We start from the raw sequence: 19,703 nt of genomic DNA on the forward strand, positions 1-19,703 counted from the left end.
CAGTCCAGTCTCTTCTAACATAGCATAAATTCTTGCATCCCACAGAAGTGTATGGCTACTATGTGGCCACATCACTGACTAAGGGCAGAACCTTCCCAGTAATTCTAGCCCTGCAAAGAGGTAAATCATTTAATGTAATGTGAGGGGATTGTTCTTTCCCAAAGAGAGGAAAATGTTTTTGAAGATTAGGGTCCACACCTCCAAACTGAGCGAGGACAGCCTCCATTTTGCAGTTTTCCCCTGCAGTTCTTCCAGAGCCTCTTAACATCCCACAGTCCCTTGTGTAATCTCCCCCTCTGATGTTTGTTTGTACCACTTCATGAGCCTGCTTTTTGCTTTCCATTACACTTGTTACTGACCTGAAATATGGAAACATACTGAAAAAAAATTTCTTTTTTTCCCTGAGAACATTTTAGGCGTGAATCTTCTTCATACAGCATGTATGTGGGCAAGAGGGCACAATTCTCCCTGCAATGTAATGTGATCTCATATTACATTGGAAGGTGCTTTCTTTGGCTGGAATGGGAATACTCAGTAGCCAACAAATATTAACATTGTTAGAGGTTGTCAGGTATCATTTAGCTATTCCAATACCTGAAAGAAACTGGTCCTTAGGGAAAAGCATTTAACTTGAATTCAGGGTATGCTTTGGAGAGGGCATGGATGTAGGAAAAAGAATCCAGTTAATTTGTCAAAAGCATCTTTTTCTATCATGATCTCAGTGTGTCATAGCACAGTCTGGACAAGGGCAAGAAACATCTATCCCTGGTTTGGCTTCACTGAGGACAGGCATAGTGTGTGACCTTCTGTCTCCTCAAAACTAACCACAGCAATGATTTGCCTGGGAAGAAACAGGGAAACCCTTCAGAAAGTTTTCGAGTGAGATGAGCAGTATCTTGCTGTTCTGGCAGCTCTCTGCATGAACAATTCTTTTCTAATCCTCTAAATTGGGCACTGGCTGAACCTTACCAGCCCTTCCCACCATGCACCCACTGGGCTCCAAGCAGAGCTGTTCTGAAACTTGGCAGTCAAATTTCAGGTGCTCGTTTGGCTCTGTCTTTGCAGCATAAATTCAGATCCTCCCTGCTCTGGCAGCCTGGGAGAGGTTCAGCACAATATAAGCCCCTCTTTACAGGCCTTTTCTCAGATGAAAAAAGAAATAGCTGTTGGACCAATAATGCTCCTTTCACATCAATACCTGAGAGGATCCTTCAGTAAGAGAGTGGCGTGGAGAGCATCAGAGAAGCTACTATCATGCACTTGATTCATTTTGTGGATTGCACTTGAAGATTGTAGCAATTGAGAGTTCTGAAATGCATTCACAAGTACAAGGGAGAGGTAAAAATTCAGAGGCTAAAGCTTTTCTTCCAAGTATGTCCACTGCCTCATTGTGAGGGTTCTTTGGCATCCTGATTGGCTGATGGTTCCATAGCCCTAGGATGACCTCACTGTTTTGCCCCAAATCTCTTTTCCTGAGAAGAAATGCTGCAGCATTTTGTGATGTGGAATGTGTTTCAGTAATGTAGGCAATAAAGGTTTAGGATAAATTGTTTGTTATGAAGACATTGAAGGGAAAAAAACCTATGCAGTGAAGTATGGAAGTAGAGCACTAGCAATAATTCTGCTTTGGGTGTGAGAGATAATGGCCTGTGTTTCAGTGGTAATAAAAATGTTCTATTAAGTTCTCTGAACCCATTGCAATGTGATAGAAAACAGCAAATGATGAAACAGTGCTTTAAGGGGAGCTTACACATCCAGCAAGCATAAAATAAACATATTAAAATAGAAAAAAACCCCTGATTTCCAGTGCTTATTGTTTTATCATTTCCATCATGGGTATAGGATAAAAGAAAACTCTTACTTGCTTGTTAGAAGAAGAAAGCTCCAACTTGAAGTTCTTACTTGGCAGATGTCAGTTGAAAGCTCTGCTAAGGAATATGCTGCAATGTCAAACTCTGTTGGGTAATTTTAGACAAATGTGTCATGTGTGACATGGAAATATGGCATGCTGTACATTAGTGATTTCCCAAGTGTTTGGATCAGGTAGTAATGTGCTGAGAAAGTGCTCTTTATCTCTCCACACTGTGTACTTGTATAGCAGTGGGGAAAGGCTTTTGGTAGAAATTACTTTAGTCAGAAAAAGAATCCATTTACAATATGTGCCTTCTAACATCTTTCAGACAATGCATTGTATTAAAGAGGCATTTTTTGATTAATGTTTTATAAACATTTTTCAGCATGACAGCTTAAAGTCCCTGTAAAATTGTAAATGCGTGCATAGTGCTCACTTCCATAAAGTCAAATGCCATCTCATAAAGTCTAGTTGGATCCTGTCAGTGACAGTGACACAGAATCAGAACCTTGGAGCATTAAAATTAATTTGCTTCATTTATATTACTGCAGTGATAGCTAGATGAAAAGAGTCCTATATTTAAATTATCTTTAAAATACCTTCAAATCTTTTAGGTTTTTTTATTATTATTATTTTACAGTTAACTAAATGTAGTGAAGTGCAGCATAATATTTTCATGGGCCTTTTAGGAAATGTGAAAATAGCAAAGGGGAAAGGGGAGGATGTGGGAGGCTATACTGGGTGCAGACTGGGGGAAGGATTAAGTAGCTCTCAGTTGATCAGGTTATTAAAGAAGCAGTGGCCTTTGGCCAGGGCTGATAATCTACAGCCTTGGAGCCAAGCTGGAACACCCTGGAGCAATGGAAGCTGCAAGAGCAGCGCTCTCACTCTTCCTTGCTGCTGTTGAAGGTCAAGGATAAACAGTTTCCTTTGCTTTCCTCAGGTTTGCAAAGTGCTTAATGTGGAAAAAGAAGAGCTGAGTGAGGACACAAAAAAGGGAGAAAACTTTCCCTGTCACAGACCTGACTTCTCTCAGCTGCAGTGGGACTGTGATGTTGGTGCCCCTGCCCTTCGTGGAGCTGAGTGATTTTAGTGGAAATACCCAAAACTTACATGGCTGCAATGACCAGAATCAAAGGTCTTGGGAAGCAAAGCCTTGGAGGCTGAAAGCATGGGAGTGGAGGAGGGAAAAGGAGGAAGGGAGAAAATACAAACTGAAAAAGAGCCTCTGAACACCAGGACCAAAGAGCAAGGAGGAAGAAGGGAACATGGGGGAGCACTGGTAGGAGAAACATATCCAAACAAAGGGGAAGAGGAAAATCTGGGGTAAAAAGCTGGGAATACCAATGATCTTGTTTGAAAGGAATACCTGTAGAACAATCTTTGGTTCTTCTCCCTTCTGCTGCAGCTCTCTGTAGTTCTAGTCAGGTGGGGTGCTGCTGTCTCATCCCACTCCTGTCCTTGGAGGAAGATGGGAAGCTTGTTAAACCCCCACTTTGAGCAAAGCTGACCAACTTAGCACCAAAGCACAGAAGACAACTTTGTTATTCAGGTCTCGTGATATTTAGTGAGTGAGGGTCTTTGGCAGAGAGTTGAACCAGACTGCTGGAAGCTTGTAACTCCATAAACCACAGCAGCATGAAGAAGTGTTTTTTGGCATGAGCCTTCAGTGTTTGTTTTTTCTCCCAAGTGTTTATATATGTATACTTATATACATATATATATATATATGAGAAAAATGTAGTTGTTTTTGTGTTTTATTTTAAAAGAGGTAGAAGTAACTATTAGAGCATGTTTTCCCTAATTAGATATTTGCATGGGGTTTATATGTTTGGAAAACATTAGCAGTCATACTGATGCTTGCAGCTACTACATATTGCTACTAAAAAGTTTAGATGGCATTTTAAAAAATAAATAACACTCATGCTGTTTAGTTTAGCTTTGTGGTAATGTTACTGACACAAGCATTTGGGACTACACTATGGGGATCGCTGTCACGAAATATTTTCTGAGAGAGTTGCATACTGGCAAAGTTGGAATTATAAAGATCAGAAAGTGCATGAAAAGGCAACGAGGTTGGGTTTCTTTTCTTTCCATTAGACTAGTCCTTACCTGCAAAAATTATTACTATTTCTTCTTTTCATCAGTTAGCATTTCCTGGTAAATAATAGGAACTTTAATTGCACATTAGCGGCTTCCAGGAACCTGTTGTTGTGACATGTATTTAAACAAGCTGTGAATTAAGAACCTCTTTCTACCTAGTGATCTAATTATATTGTCACGCTAATTGTAGTACTTTGTATTTCTATTTGACAACTTTAATTTTCTTTTCCTAGTTTACAGAAATAGTTTTCCTCTAGAGAATTTACCTTTTAAGCTGGAATTTCTTTTATTTCTTTCAGAAAATGTACAGTTATCTAAAGCATGTCTCAGTCACTTTGGATGCATTCTGTTCACATCTGTGCCATTAGTTTCTGTGTGATCTTAGGCTAGTCATTGTAGTGTTTCTGATTCTCTGTAGGAGCCCTCTTCAGCTTTCTAAAATGTTTTTGGATCTGTGGATGAAATTGCACTACCAAAACACCAGGTACTGTCTTAAAAACAGAAATACAGCATGTTTATAGCTTGGGACTCTAGTGTATTTTTTTGTGATTAGAAAATAGAAAAGGACCCATGAGGGTCAATTTGAGATGTGGAAACAGGCAATAAAACCTTTATCTGTTTACAAAAACAGTATGATGGGCATTTGAGGTAAATTACAGGCCTGTGTAATATAAATATAATGCAAATGTGTATGTGGCACAAAGCTCAATGTTTTGTCATTGCTGAGAAAGGAGACAAGGCAGAGCCAGGCTGGATGGGGATTGGAGCAACCTGGTGTGGTGGAAGGTGTCTCTGTGGTAAGGGGCTGGAACAAGATGGTCCTTGAGGTCCCTTCCAACCCAAAGCACTCTGTGATTCTGTGAGACACTCAGATGAGCTCTGTGAAAAGCATGTGCAGTCTGCTTCATGTCAAGGTTGGTGCTGGCAGAGGACTCCTAGAGTGACATTTAAGATGAGAGAGAAAATAGAGAGAGAAAATAAGGTGCATTCTCAGGAGGCTCCTGAGGAATCACAGCTGCTCTTGTTGGCAGCTGTGCAAATATCTGGTCAGGCAAGACAGAGCTGGTTGCAGGTTTTGTCCACACCTGCACTTTGTGGAGCATGCTAGCAAAGTTCCAAGATTTAAACAGATAATTTTGAACAGTAATATGTTCAAAGTAGACATAATTGGTTTCATTACTGCAGAAGTGAATAAACTTATTTTTACATATCACATCGTCAAGCAGGAAGATTGTGCATGGAGATATCTGATAGAATTAGCACTGCTGAATTCCTGCTCTTGGAAAAATGCAAATTCCTGCTCTTGGAAAAAATGGCCCATCTCTAGGTCTTAGCACACACTTCTTCCAGCATCTAGCAACTTCTGTACTCCAGCTGCTGCTAACTCTTTGTGGGCAGGATCACTTCACATTGCTCACCCAGCTGACTAAATCTTTTGTGTCTCATGGATCAGTCAAAGCAGGGAAGGCTCTCATTTGGATGCTCACCAACTGGAGGGAATGTTCAAGCAAAACATGACCCTCCTCCAGTGGTGAACAGACCAAAGAATGGTTGCAAAGGTTACAAGCAGGAGTTGGGCAGGTTGGATGCAGGACAATCATGTGAACACAGAACAGCCCAGTGAGTGGAGATAGTAAAGAAGCAGTACAGAACTGTGGTCAGCAACTGAACAGTCATGCTATAGCAGAATGTACTGTATATCAAGTCTTCAGCAGCAGTTTTCATTTACTGCAATATTAGCATCATTAGAAAAGATCTTTTATGGCATTCCCTACTCCACCCTTTCTGCCACAGAACTTTCTCTGCCGTGAATTTTTTGTATTCATGTTCTTGCTCATTTGGGTTGGATTTTTAATATATAAAACATTTCAACTCTTTGGGATTTTTTTTTTTATTGTGAAATGTCAGTGCAATATAAAATGCTTTGCTTTTATCTGGAGCTCAAAGTCTGAGGTGAGAGTCTGTCTCCTGTTTTTCTGCCTGCAGGGATTCCCATGCTGAAGATAGTATTTGCAGGTTATGAATACCTGTCCTTAATTTCCGTCCCTTTGCTCATCTATCATCCTGCTCAGATCCTTCTTGGCAGTCTGTTGGTACCAACAATAAAATCCTGGATGGTTTCTAGGCAAAAGGTAAGGATTGCTGGATTTGATTTATAATGGCAAGTGTACTGTGAGGGGAAAAATACCAAAACACATGTCCTAAAACTCCCTGGGGTTCCTTCTATGGTTGGGATTTTTCTATTTCTTTGTTTCCTCTACAACAGTGAGAATCACAGCAGTATCAAAATAAAAGTGCAGAACTTTATCTTGCTTGAAAAGGGGATTGAAGAGACTCTGAAAAAGTTCAAAGCATGAAGTTAGACCTCTACAGTTAATTCAAGTTACAAATTCATTCAAATTACGAATTCAGAATATGCCCCATAAGAATGTCTCCATCCATTAGCTGACTAATAATCACAGCTTTGGATCTCCTTTATGGAGAAGTGACAAAGATATCTTGGCTGGCATGGGAGCTGGGGAAATGAGGTAAAATAAGGACACTTTCTGAACTGGATTGAAGCAAGATGAAAACTTTTTTTCCCCTTCCCCCCCATTTGTGTCACCCTTTACAATAGCAAGAAGTCCACAGCAGTCTGGGTCATCCCATTTCATGCCAAAATTAAGGCATGGGATAACTTGTAGGATTATAGACTATAACCTAGAGGGTTTGGAATCAACATCACTGATTCAAATTATGCTTATTTCAGTACAAATTGAAGGTATTGGCATCTGACAGCCATTCTGTGATCTATGTAAAATGATTGCAGTGGCTTTAGTCAGGTTCTCAGAATAACCACCCTGCAAAAGCTAGTCCATGAAATCGAATTTAATGCTGTCTTTTAATGTTCTGAGATAATAAAGATCAAGAAGCTGCAGCAACTGAAGCAACCTTTGGCAGCCATTTTTGGTGAGAACTACTGTGGGAAGCCCAGCTCCATCAGCACCCTGCATTCTCCACTTAGCAGTGGAGAAATTTTATTGCCAACACTCATAATTCCAATTTTCAGCAAAACCCAGTGGCTGTCATTTTACAGCTTCACACCACTAAAGTAGCCTTGCTATCTTGAATGCTAAAATCCCAAATCAGTGATTTTCATGTGTTATCTGAACTGTGAAAAGCAGGAAAACTCTCAGTTTTCAGAAACTGTGTTCAGAAATCAGACCTAATTAATATATACTGGTCTGAGTATCTGAAAATGAAAATCTGAGGATCCAGTGGCAATTATCCATCAGTCTGAAAATTATGTTTTTTCTTTTAATCAGAAATTATCAGGAGACTTTACCGGTAATGTAAAGAAAATTCCATGCTATTCCTGTAGAAAGAAAGCCTAAAGTTTGTGCTGCTGGTGACAGAACAGTCCCTGCAATGCTGACTTCTCTTCAGCATGTCAGGAGTGGGACTGGAGCTCATCCAGACCTCCCTGATTCTCAGGGCAGTAATGGCCTTTAGGGGCTGCTGTCAGCTGCTGCAAATTAAAACAGCCTTTAAACAGAGCATCAGAACAGTCAAGCAGTACTGGAGAGATTTACAGTTCACCAGCACTAGTTTCTTATTCATTAAGCATCAAATAAACCTCCTGTGCTAAGCAGACTGTAATGCCACTGTAGAACCACTTTGGGGGATTGTTGTTTTGGGGGATTGTTCTATTGCTGCAGTTTCTTCAGTTGGTCTTCTGTATTATTCACAAATGTTATTTTAATTACTCTTTGAAAAAAATCAATGAGGTTGGCTCTGGTACAGTTGCAATAAGTATAATAGAAGTGAATGTTGTGACTGGATAATGGTCTCCTGCTTTGAAAATAAACATGTCATCATCACCCTTGATGTTTATTTTCTACAAACACCTTGGCTTCATTTTGGCATCTCTCTTGCAGGGGGAGGCAGTTATCCAGTCACAGTACTCAACTGCAGTGACATTCTTACTTAATTATGATAGTACATGTGATCGGGTTGTATGAAATTGAATTTAAATATTTAGAGGTTCATCTACACTAAGGTATTTCTACTTTGTAAATATGGCAGCAGAATCTGCCAAACTACAAAGTTAAAAAATTGTTTCCCCAAACAAAGTGTGGAATGATGTCTCTCTCTCCAAAGTCTCTTGCTGAATAATATCCAAAAGTCTAATCTCCAAGGGCTGGATTTAACAATAGTTAAATGCTGGTGTTTCTGAGGGGAATATATCCCATTTATTTTTAAAGGTTTGGGGTTTTTTTTTAAGGGTTTACATTTGTGCTGGAGTGATTTTCAAGCAGTGCTTACAAGCTTTAAGTGTACAATATTAAAGGTTAATATCTATAATAAGAAGCCCCATCAGGCATCTCTCAGACTGAAAATTCCTTGTTTAGCCAACCTGCTGGAAACAAGAAGTCAGACAAATGCCAGTCTGTCAGGGCTCTTCACCCAAAAGACTTCCTTCAGAAAAACAGAGGTTCGAAATTTCAGGAATTTGCTAATTTGTCTAAATTCCTCTCACCTGGGCCAATTTGTCCCACCTAAGAAGGCACAGAGACTTTTTTTGCTGCTGAGCACACCAAAAGCCAGCACCCCTCCCAGTGCCCACACTGCTGCCCAGGAGCAGCTGAAAACCTAATGCTTTCTGAGCCTATCACATTTCTCTCCTTACTTAGAGAGGCTGCTTCCTGCCAAAATGGAAGCATGAGCACTGAGCTGAACTTCTGTCACACACTGAATAAATATCTCAGCCACCATAATTGGCCAGCCCTGTGAGGAACACAGAGCTGGACCCTGCTGTCAAAAAAGAAAGAGGTTTCTTTCTTCCTCAGCAACAATGGAGCTACAAAGGTGTCAAGTGTCCCCTGGCATAAGATCACCTCTGGGCTGATGGACTTTGGCTATTTCTTACCTTTTCTCAGAAAGGAGGGTATAAATATCAAAGGTGCATGACATCCACCACTGCAGCAGTGATTATCCTCTGAGCAGGCTTTGAGCCATGTGGAAGGAAGCCAGGGACACAAAGGTGTTGGCACACATTTTCTTCACTGTCTTTCCTTAAGTGAGTCTGAAGCTCTTCTAGCTGTGCCACGAGTGGTTTGAGTAGGGTCCAAGTGGTCACTCTGTAAAAGGCACCTGAGACCCATCTCTGCTTCCTTCACTGGCACTGTAGCCATAGTCCTTGTGGTTCCCCTGTAAGGCTCTCTGTGCAAGGGGAGGCTGTGATGGGCTATGAGACACAAGCATCATCTCAGAGCCCACAGCCTGTCGGATGCATGCTGACTCCTCTATCAGCCACTCAGAAGTACACACAGTGTTTTGCTGCCCTTTATAAATGAGACTCTTACCTTGTGCTGTTGCTTGTCTTTTAAGGGTATAAAAAAGTGACTGTTTTGTTTCCTGTTCACAGGCACTGAAATTAACCAGGCAGCCCAAAGCACCCGTGAAGGTATAATTGTGGAGATGGCCTGTGTCACAGTGAATGTATATATGTACTATACTGTACACACGGACAATTGACACAGTTGGGTTTTGTGAATGTTGCTTTAGTGCATATTTTATTTTTTTATATATATCTATATATATATATATATATATATATATTAAAAGATACCTGTTAAGTGCCTTACAGATGCATTTTGGCAAAAGCATTGTTTTCAGAAGCCACTTTGTTGGTTGCTGCAAGAGGTTGTACAGTATTTTGGAGTCCATTAGTTTATTTTTCTAACCGAGTGAATGGTCATGACTGACAGCTGGTTCTTCCATTGCCCCTGCTTTGAAGCCAGGGTGCACCAGCAGCAAGTCTCTGTTTTGAACTAGCCAAAATGACCAGGAGCCTATCCCACTGCTGGCTTACCAGCTCTTCTCTTGGGGAAGAGCTTTCTGAAGGTTTTTTTTTCTGAGATTGACTTGAATTTCTGTGTGACTCTGTTACACTCCCTAGTCATATGACTGTGACATGCCTTTTTCTTCTGAGTTTGTGTATACTCAGCATGGGGCCATCCAATGGATAGAAGCTGAAAAGCATGAATTATTTGCATTTGTTGACACAGTTGTCTAGACATTCCTTCAAAGTTAATGGTAGCTCAAAAAATTCTTTCAATTCCATTGTATGATATTGTGCCATTGTATATCTTAAATGCCTCATAAGCTTCTTCAAAGAAATGGTCTGGTGCTTGGGTTATGAGTGAAGTATTTGTGTTTGCAGCTAGGAGATCTTTTTATCATTTACCCCTAAAGAACATTAATTTTTGGTTTTCTTTTTTTCTTCACCTTCCCCCTGTGCAATGCACAGCGACCTGCACAGAGAATTTAGGATGCTGAAACAGAGCCTTTATTGTAATAAGCCAAGCTATGTTTTCTCTATTACTGCATTGGTAATGAAGAGTAGCTTATGAGGACAAGAAAGTTGACAATTTATTATTTTTTTGCTAATTAAAAGGATCCTTAAAGTAACAGAAACACTATCTTAGCTCATTTGACAATCAATCACAACTTTTTAAAAAATAATATTACTCTTTCTAATAAACTTAGGTGAAAAAAGAATACAAAATACTATTTCTAGGCATTGAAAAGAAAGGAATTCAGGCATATATTTAAACATGTAGCCAGCACTACATCTTGTCTGGGAGATGAAGATTTCAGAAATATGCTCTAGTCCAGACTGGGGGGTGTGCCCCTCTGCAAAAATTGTGCTGGCAATTGTGCATTAATATTTTAAGTAAGGAAAGGAATAGGTCAATGTGGGATCAATATAAATACAGAGCTTCCATGTGTGTCATGGTTAACATTGCAGCTAAAGGTGTGGCTGAGTGCAAACACCTCAGAGCAAGTCTCTAGCAAATGCAGATGATAAGAGCTCTGATAAGGCTGTAAGCCTTTACACAAGCTGAAGATCTTCTATATGACAATAGGCATGTGAAATTCATATCCTTTTGCCTTACTGAAAAACAAAAAATGTGCTTGGTTTACCTAGTCTGTTACTCCCAGTCCTGTGAACAACAGGAAAAAAGTAATTTAGTACCAATCCTCGGTGCTTTATGTGATGGCCACTCCCTGTTGCCATCTGTATGAGAAACTGCAGGGAGCCGACAGCATCACCCTGCTCAGAACTGGCACACCAATAAAAGGACCATGTGACAAAGTTTGGGAGGTGGCACATGCCACCTTCTTTCCTTCCCTGGAGGGGGGATCAAGCTCTCCCTGCTGAGTAGGCAAGAGAGCTGAGGGACACTGCCCACTGCCCATGTCCCCAGGGCTCTGCTCTCTTCCCACTGGGCAGTGAGCTCACAGTTTGATCAGTGCATCCCCAGGCAGCACAGGCAGATCCACCAACAGGCCTGCCAGGAAATGGAGAGTTCCTGGGCCAAATTCAAGGTTCCACTTCCTTAAGCATTCTAAGTGGTAACTGGTTCCATATGGGGAAAAATTCCTCTGGGTTTAAAACCCTGCTTGTAGCAGGGGACAGTGTCCAGACTCAGGGTGGTTTCTTTATGTTCTACTTTCATAAACCTGAATTTCCAGAGAATATAAAGACTTAATCCCAATCCCACTGAAATCAATGACTCTTTCTGTTGGTTTTGAATGGTGAGACAACAGGCCCAGAGGCAGTATTCCCTTTTCAAAATACATAGCAGAAGTTCAAGCAGACAGTAGCTGACTGCGGTTGTGTCAACGCTAAATAATCAGAACACTGCAAGTACCCTTACTGAGCTACCTCTGTGTACTGAATCTCTGCCTTTCAGTACTTCCAACAACTTGCTTAGATTCCATTGAACACATCCTTTGTTTTTGGGTTGGTTTTTTTTCAACATTTAAGACTATTTCAAATTGTTTTACAATGTAGTTTTGTTAGTCTCTTTACAAAGTCCTTGTTGATTGCTTTGGAGCAGCTTAAATATTGTGTATAAGTGTTGGAGGTGTTGGTCTAAAGGGAATATCAAGCTAAACTGAAATACATATTTTAAATTCATACTTAATGAAACTGAATTGTGCACATCAATTCTGTTAAGACTGTTAAGATGTTTGTTTTATGACTTGCTATATGTCTTTAATAAACAGAATGGTTTTGAATTCAATTTTGTTAAAAGGAAAACAAGATAAAATTATTTATCCTTTAGGTCACATTTTTTTCCTCTGTTGTCTGTTTTATTCCTTTGTGGGTGAGCTTTTAAACTTTTTGCTTGTTTTTTAAAACAAAAGCCCATTAACTGTCTGGAAATACTTTATGAACTCTGGGGAAGAAAGTCCTCAAAATGCTGCTAATTGTCATCAATTGAAAATTAATTCATTGAACCTAAACAGTTTTTCAGTAAAGGGTTAGAAAAACTCTTTTAAATATAACTTTATAAATAACTGATATTAAACATAATTAGGCAAAACTGATGGCAAATGAGAACTTTGCCACATGTTACAACATGAAGATTCTCTTCATGATCATCAACACTTTCTATTTCTGCTTCTCCATAATCCCATCCAGTGATAGCAGAGGAAAAAAACCCACCCAAACAATAAAACAGCACTTCAGAGGTCACGGGCAATTTTAGCACTTTGTGTTGAATTACTGAAACATTTTATTTCCCTTTTTGTGCATTAAATTGAAAAGCTTTTGATTAACTCCAGTGACTTATCAAGATAAACAATTTTTCCTGTAGTTAAAATCAAAGATGTGGTTGGTTTTTTTTCCCATTGATCCTTTAGTTAGTGTGAGCAGGTTGTGTGGTAGAAAGGCAGCCTCAGCAGAAGCTGCGCAGTTGTGCTTGTTCACAGAGCAGAAGGAGCTTGGTTGTACAGAAGTAGTCCCCTACATTACTCTGGCAGTCAAGGAAAAAGGAGCTGTTAGTTTTATTTGTTACATTTTTTGTGGAAATATCTTGACAGCGGGAGGTTAGAAGGCAAGATGAAATATGGTCTGTCTGCAAGCACATTGATTTATGTGCGAGTGCGTACGTGCATAAGAGATGAGCACTTATATATGTAGAAATGACTAGAAAGGGCCAAGTCCCTGGGATATATTTTTTTTTGCAAGACTGCATATGGAGAAGGAGCTACTTTTTTTGATGTTGTTCTGCCATTAAAAATGAAATTTCAGACACTGAATTGTGTTTTGTATTGAATCATAATCTCATACAGAACCCTTAAAGCAGACAATCGCAGCTTTGTATTTGTAAACTGTAGACTGTTTTGCACTTAAATAAATGTTGATGCATTTGGGAATTACAACACAGTAAAGGGCTAAATCATAGTTTCTCCATTTGGTTATAATCCAAATGCATTTATATTACTGTTATTATAAAGTGCCAGGAACACAGGCAGTCCCTAGCAAACACGTTAAATAGACAAGAGACTAAATTCTGCCCTTGGTTACACTTGCACATCTCCAGTGCAAGGTTGTTAAGCTGCAGAGCAGTCTCCCCAGGGAAGCTGTTTGAAGAGCCCTGCCATCGTTCTAACAAAGCTCAGGGATAATGTAGCACATGATGAGACTAAATGAAGAGTATTTTACTTTAGATTTGATGGCCTGCCCTTTCCAGCATCGTACAAACCAAATATCTTTTGTTCCTATTTCCATGGGGTAGCCCCAGTCTCCCAGACCAAAACTTACAGCATCCTGTCAGAACAATGTCAGGAGAGGGATGAGGGATTTGGTCTCCTCTGCCATTTTCTTGCTACAACCACACTATTGCTCATGATCATTAGACTGAGGCTTCTATGAGGAGGCATTTTGACTTAAATTCCTCCAAGTTGATGTGTCCTGTTCCTGTAAAATTCTCATTCAACAGAGAGCATCCTGCAGGACAGTAAGGCATCTTCTGGAATTGCATGAACAAGCTGTGAAGGACTAGAGAAAGCAATGCTGGGAAATGCAGGTTGGAGGCATTGCTCCAGGCAAGTCTGCTTTGTGCCGGCATCTAAAGCTACAGCAGAGGTCATGAAAGCAGCCTCTGGATTGTTCCTCTTGCCAGAAGGGTGGAGAGTGAGATCTTCAGTTGGAAGTGAAATTAAATGTATTAGTGATTAAAAGGACAAGAGAGATGTGTTGGAAACAATGAATGCCAATGAGGCCTCTCGGCTGCTCCCCTAAGCAAATTGCAGTCTCAGTGGAGCATTGGCTTCTCAGTCCCCCAAATTGCAGTAATCGAGTCTGGAGCTGGTGGGAGCATGAGTCACCACTTAATTTGCTCCTCAGTGGAGGCCAAGTTTTCAAAATATTTTTAGATGCATTTCCACAGAGATTTCTGCCCGCCAGTGACCTATAGAGTGACAAGAAAATGAGCAATAGCTGCTGCTGAATCAGGCTTTGCTCCCTGCCACCTACTCTTCTGATCATAGTCAGGGGCAGGGAGGGCAGGTAAATCAAAGGCTTTTGGAATTATTATGCAGAAATAATAGTTCCCCTGCTGAGCTGATGGGAACACCTGGATTTGTTAAGTAACAAAATAACCTGTGAATTCCTGGGCTGCCTGGTAGATTCAGATGAACTTTGACTGGCCCCAGCCAGAAGAGGTGTGAGATTAGGAACAGACTGGGATCCATGCTCCAAGGGACAGCCCACATCCAGCAGCTGCAGCCCATGGAAGAGGCCATGCATCTCCTAAGGATCCCCTACTCATACACCTCATCTGCTCTTTGCCTGGGCTCAAAACTGCCACCAGGCACAACCACTTGTCACCCAGGTAAGAAAAAGGAAAAAAGCCTCTGGGTGGCATCCTCTGTGGGAGGGCTACATCGAGTATAATAGTCACAACATCAAAGACTTAGGGACGTTGGCACGCTGGTGCTGGTTCATCTCTGTAAGAGAAAACTTACTATCCATGGTTAGTGTTCTTATGAACCAGTTCCAGCTTCTAAGGGAAATCAGCTGTCTGGAAAGGGAAGAAAATGGAAAGGAAAGACAATTGAAGGAAAGAATAAAACTGAAAAGAAATTTAAGACAATTTCATTGATAGGATTAAAAAAAATTATGGAGGTCATCTGAGAACTGGCATTCTGCCAGGAGAAATGCAGGAAATAAAATTTGAGATTCTTGTGACAATAATTGGGTAGGAAATTCTATTGACAAAAGCTTTTGCAGTTCTGTGCTCTCTTGTTCTTTAGCATTGTGACTGCAGTCTTTCCCTGTTTCTGTCTTTTCTCTGCTGCACAGCCCTTACCCAAGATGTCACAAAATTGTTTTATTTCCCACTGCCTTCCCTGTGTAGTTTTGCCACTTCTTGTCAACACCGCTTGATGAAGTAAGTGATAAAATGTCTTTTTCCCTTTTTTTTTAAATTTTAGCTTCTCCCAGTTAGCTGTCCCTAACTGAACCTGGTGTCATCATCAAGATGATGCTCTCATCTGTTCTCCAAGCTCTCTTAGAGACCCTGTCCTGTAGCCAAGAAATCAGGGCAACTTTCCAAGATGATGCTTGGGGAAGCAGAACTCAGTTTTTTGTGCTGACGCTGAACAACTTTACCCATGCAAATTACAGTTCTTGTGTTCCTTGTTGGGACTCGCAGCTCCCCTGGAAGGGAGCACCCACATGAAGCTCACTGCTGCATCCTTTGGGCAGAGTCACTGTCAGTCCTTTGGGCAATCCCAAACTGCATTTGACATATTTTGCCAAGTTCTCCAGCAAATTCTTGCTTGTTCTGTTTCCTAATATTGCTTCAAATTAGAGAAATGTTGGGAGAACCTCTATTTTTCTTTCTAAAAATTACAAAACCCCCTTTTTTGATCTATTTTAGGTCTCTGTTTGCCTGAAAAAATTAACTGTAATTTCCCAGAAGTGGCTCAGGACTACTATATTTGCCTCACACATTCAGTCTGCCCCTTCCCCAAAACATAGAGTCTTTCAGGTACCTCACAGCGAGTTGCATAAAGCCCTTTTTAAGAAAACAGCTACAACATCTGTTTATCTGGTCCAATTCCCTGATAAATAAAAGATATCCCAGAGGCATAATAGGGTGCTAAAAATAAGAGTATGACACAATTGGAGCCAGCTAATCTGGTAACTCTGTTTGCTGCAGCTCACCGAGTGTTAATGTGAGAAGCCTGTATCTTTCCAGCCCGGCTGGCTGTGAGCATCGCGCGTGGATCTCTCCCGGAGCCAGAGCCAAATCCCACAGTACTGTGCCACCCAAACTTCCTCCCCCTGGCCTCTGCAGGTGTAAAAACCCACAGCAATTGTGATACGTGAGATTTTGTGTGAGTCAGGGAGCAGAACAGGAGCGCCGCAGTCAGCAGAGCCTGACTGGTGTTTGCGATCAGGTAGCGCCTGTTTGTGCCACAAAATGTGTAACCTCTCTGATTAGAAAGGGCACAAAGAGTTGTATGTACCTGCACTATCACATATCAGTGTCCCAAAGAATCTCATAGTAATTATCTAACAGAGCAGTATCAAAAACCCAACAAAATTCAAATCTTACTCGGATCAGTTTTTCAGATGATTTTTGGTAGAGTTTTTTTTGTTTTGTTTTAAAGTAAGGTGCATAGTATGTGAGGAAAAACTTCTCCACGTGTATCATTATGTATATTAAATCATTGTCCTCTATGTTTCATAATTTGATCACATATTTTTAAGAATGTATTTTGCTTATCTAACTCTCTGCTTTCAACAGCAAACTTCCTCTGCTAATTCATCCCATTTGAATTTTGATATTTCAATTGAATAAGAACCTTTAATTTCGGTATATGCATAAATATGCTCCAGTATTTGGCAAGCAGTAGCTTCCTATGTTTAAAAAAGAAATTTAGTGAGAAATTTCAATATTTTTAATACTAGTGAAAATAAAATTTAGTCTATTAAGATGGTACAGTGATAGTCTTTGAATAGATGCTACTTAGAATGTGTTTTAATTTATTTTTCCAGAAGCCTCAGTTTAGGAGCTTATTTTCTTAGTAACAAAATATTGCTCTGAATAATCCCAGAAGCATAATACATTAGTAGAAAGAGAAGAGTATTTATAGCCAGTAATTCAGCTGTTATAAATTATGACTGTAAAGAAAAAGGTTCCTTTTTAAAACTTGCTGCCAGATTCTGGTACAGCAATGCTGGGTAAGTTAAGTAATGCTCTTCTAATAAACAGTCAAGTCTTCAGTAGTTTTCATTTAAAGAAGACTTTATTAAGCATTTTTCTCAAACTCATCTTTTTTGTTCTGTTTTGAGCAGACTTCCATCTGAATAAAACTCTCAGTGACTTTTTAGCCTACATTAAATTCCCACTGACAAACAGATGAGAATTATTATTGATTTTCTCCAGAAGGAACTAATAGGCTTTGCCAAATAAATCATGCAGATCCTAAGTGTGCTATTCATCTCTTCTGCAGATTATTGCTTAAAAGCCATGATAGTTGTCCTTCAAAAATCAAAAGTCAAATCAGTGCTTTGGCTTAAATTGAAAAGTTTGGACTGACGGTTGTCCTGGCCCTTATTATAGTTTGGTTTTTTTGCAGTTTGGAAAATGAGAGGGCTGGCAGGCATGGATTCTTGGTAAGTGTGGATTCTTATTTTCTAGGGAACTCAAGCACACCTGGAGACTGGAGGTAACTGGTTTGTGTTAATGAGTGGCTCGGTTATTTATCCCTCCCCAGTATTGTGGAGCACCCCAAGTCTCCTGAGAAGCCAGAGCTGATCCAGTTGATCACCTTCAACTTGGACACCCTTTGTGTCTGTGCATCTGTCTGTGTGTCAGTCCTGGCCCAGGGCCCTAACCAGGTCCTGAAATATTCCAGCATCTTCCCTGTTTCAGCTCCCTCTGTTCTGGAAGTTGTAGATACTTTGTGCCCCTCCTATCTTTCAAGAATACATTGTAGGTAATTATTTTGTTTACTTAATTAGCTTTTTGTTGATTTGAGCTTATTTGGTGCAATCACTGGTGCTTCTGCAGCACATATTCCATCATCTGATTGTTTCCTAATTAATGGAAGAGTCTAATCACCCACTTCCAACCAGTTTTTAAGTACCCTTAATTATTTTGTTGTTGTTGTTGTACGGGAATTGATTTAGAGTTGAAACATGTCTCAGCTAATTGCTTGACATAGTACCACAAAACTGTATGAATTAACAAATACTAATATGTAATTAGCATCTGTCCTGCATACCCATGTTTGTACCCACACACAGAGGATGCTGCTACTGGCTGAAATTAGAAGACAGGAACAATGTAGTTTATCCAAAGTCTGTATTTCTCTAGTAAATTTCAAATCAGCATGAGACATATATCCCATTCAAATATTTATCTGTTCAGCATCTTTACCAAAAAGAGAATTTTCTAGATGACCCTTGTGCCAGCAGAAGTTGTGGTTCTAGCTGATATTACTCAATTAACATTGTATGAGATTTCTCCAAATGTGTTGACTGCCCTATCCATCTTAAAGGGAAAAACAACCAAAAAGCACCCAAAAAAACCCCAAACCACCACCAAACCCCCCAAAAAACACCCCACAACCCAAAACCAACCAAAAAAAAAAATCCCCCAAAACAACAACAACAAAAAACTACCCACATCCTTTTAATTTCTCCTGTTTGTCACTAAAATAATGCATTATAAATTTGCCAAGTCTTGCAAACCAGCACAATTTCACATGCTGGGACACCGTTAATTTTCACAGGAAAATATGTGTTTAGAATCATTAGGTCTGCTCAAACACTGAATGCAGTTATTTTTCAGTATTTTCCATACATGAAATTTATCTACCTTGTATCAAAAATCCAGCTGTACTGGCAAACAAACAAACAAATTTTTAAAAAAAGCTGGAAGAGGAAAAGGGGAAGGAAGAAATCCATGTGTGACCTCTGGTGGTTTTAAGACTTACTCAGAATATTGTACCTTCATCAATGATTAAATGACTCTCCCTTTTAAAATGTATTGAGCCCTCATATTTATGTGGATATTACTACACCAGAAATTCAATCTTTCACTGAGAAAAAGGGTTTTCCCATTCCCATAAGAATGGGAAAACAACTCAGATAAGTAAAACCAATGCAAATGCAAACCTTTCACCAACTCTTTAAAAGAGATTGACAATCTGCAGAAGTGTAAACACATATTCAGGGCCTATATTTCCTGAAATAAGTAATGATGGTAGATGCTCAGCTGGCATTGACACATCAGGTAACCATCACTCTGGGAGGACAGGTAATCTCTGAAAACTGGGAACTTTTCATAAGATTGAAAAGAAAGTGCTTTAACACTGAGGTGTCCAAAAATTTAATTTTGTTTGCAAATACAGATTTTGACTCTTTTTCAAGTTTCTCATTTTTTCTTCTTTGTGTGTGTGTCTTTTCCTTGCTCTGTCTGAAAACAGAAAAAAGAGTAGAAAGCACTGTGTGACTAGAATAATATGTATGTATATATATGTGTATATATACACATATTAATTGTATACATCTGTATCAGTCAGCAGGTTAATATTTAGATACCATTTTGATTACATATTTTATTTTTGGTTGGTTAAGGATCTTCAGGAGGTTTTCAGAATATATGGGCTGGCATGGAAAGCAAAGCTAGATTCTATCATATATATCTCAATGCTTTTTAATACCATGTGCTTTCATCAGTTTTTTTCTCTATGCCTTGTTCTTTGTAGGCAGCACTTAGTACTTCAGAGAGAGTGTTGACTGTGGCTGAGAAGTCATCCTGGAGAGCAGGGATGCAGGTATTTTCCATTTTAGATACACAGGCCAAAATACCACATATACATGACCAAACTGACTTTTACTTAGGTACTACATGATAGGAAAAGTCAGTCAAATTGTCATATTTTAAAG

At 39.7% G+C, this 19,703-nt stretch overlaps 1 protein-coding gene across 1 annotated transcript in view; it reads left to right on the forward strand.

Moving 5' to 3' along the window:
- The window catches only part of SLC10A7 (solute carrier family 10 member 7), a 140,079-nt gene extending 127,028 nt beyond the window's left edge, over nt 1–13,051 (forward strand). The window contains exons 11-12 of the mRNA XM_054633107.2: nt 5,942–6,087; nt 9,363–13,051. Coding sequence (XP_054489082.2) covers nt 5,942–6,087; nt 9,363–9,407 — 191 coding nt within the window. The 3' untranslated portion in view covers nt 9,408–13,051. The remainder of the gene's footprint in view (nt 1–5,941; nt 6,088–9,362) is intronic.
- Nucleotides 13,052–19,703: the final 6,652 nt, after the last annotated feature.

This window comes from Agelaius phoeniceus, chromosome 4, assembly GCF_051311805.1.
Source record: "Agelaius phoeniceus isolate bAgePho1 chromosome 4, bAgePho1.hap1, whole genome shotgun sequence".
NCBI lineage: Eukaryota > Metazoa > Chordata > Aves > Passeriformes > Icteridae > Agelaius > Agelaius phoeniceus.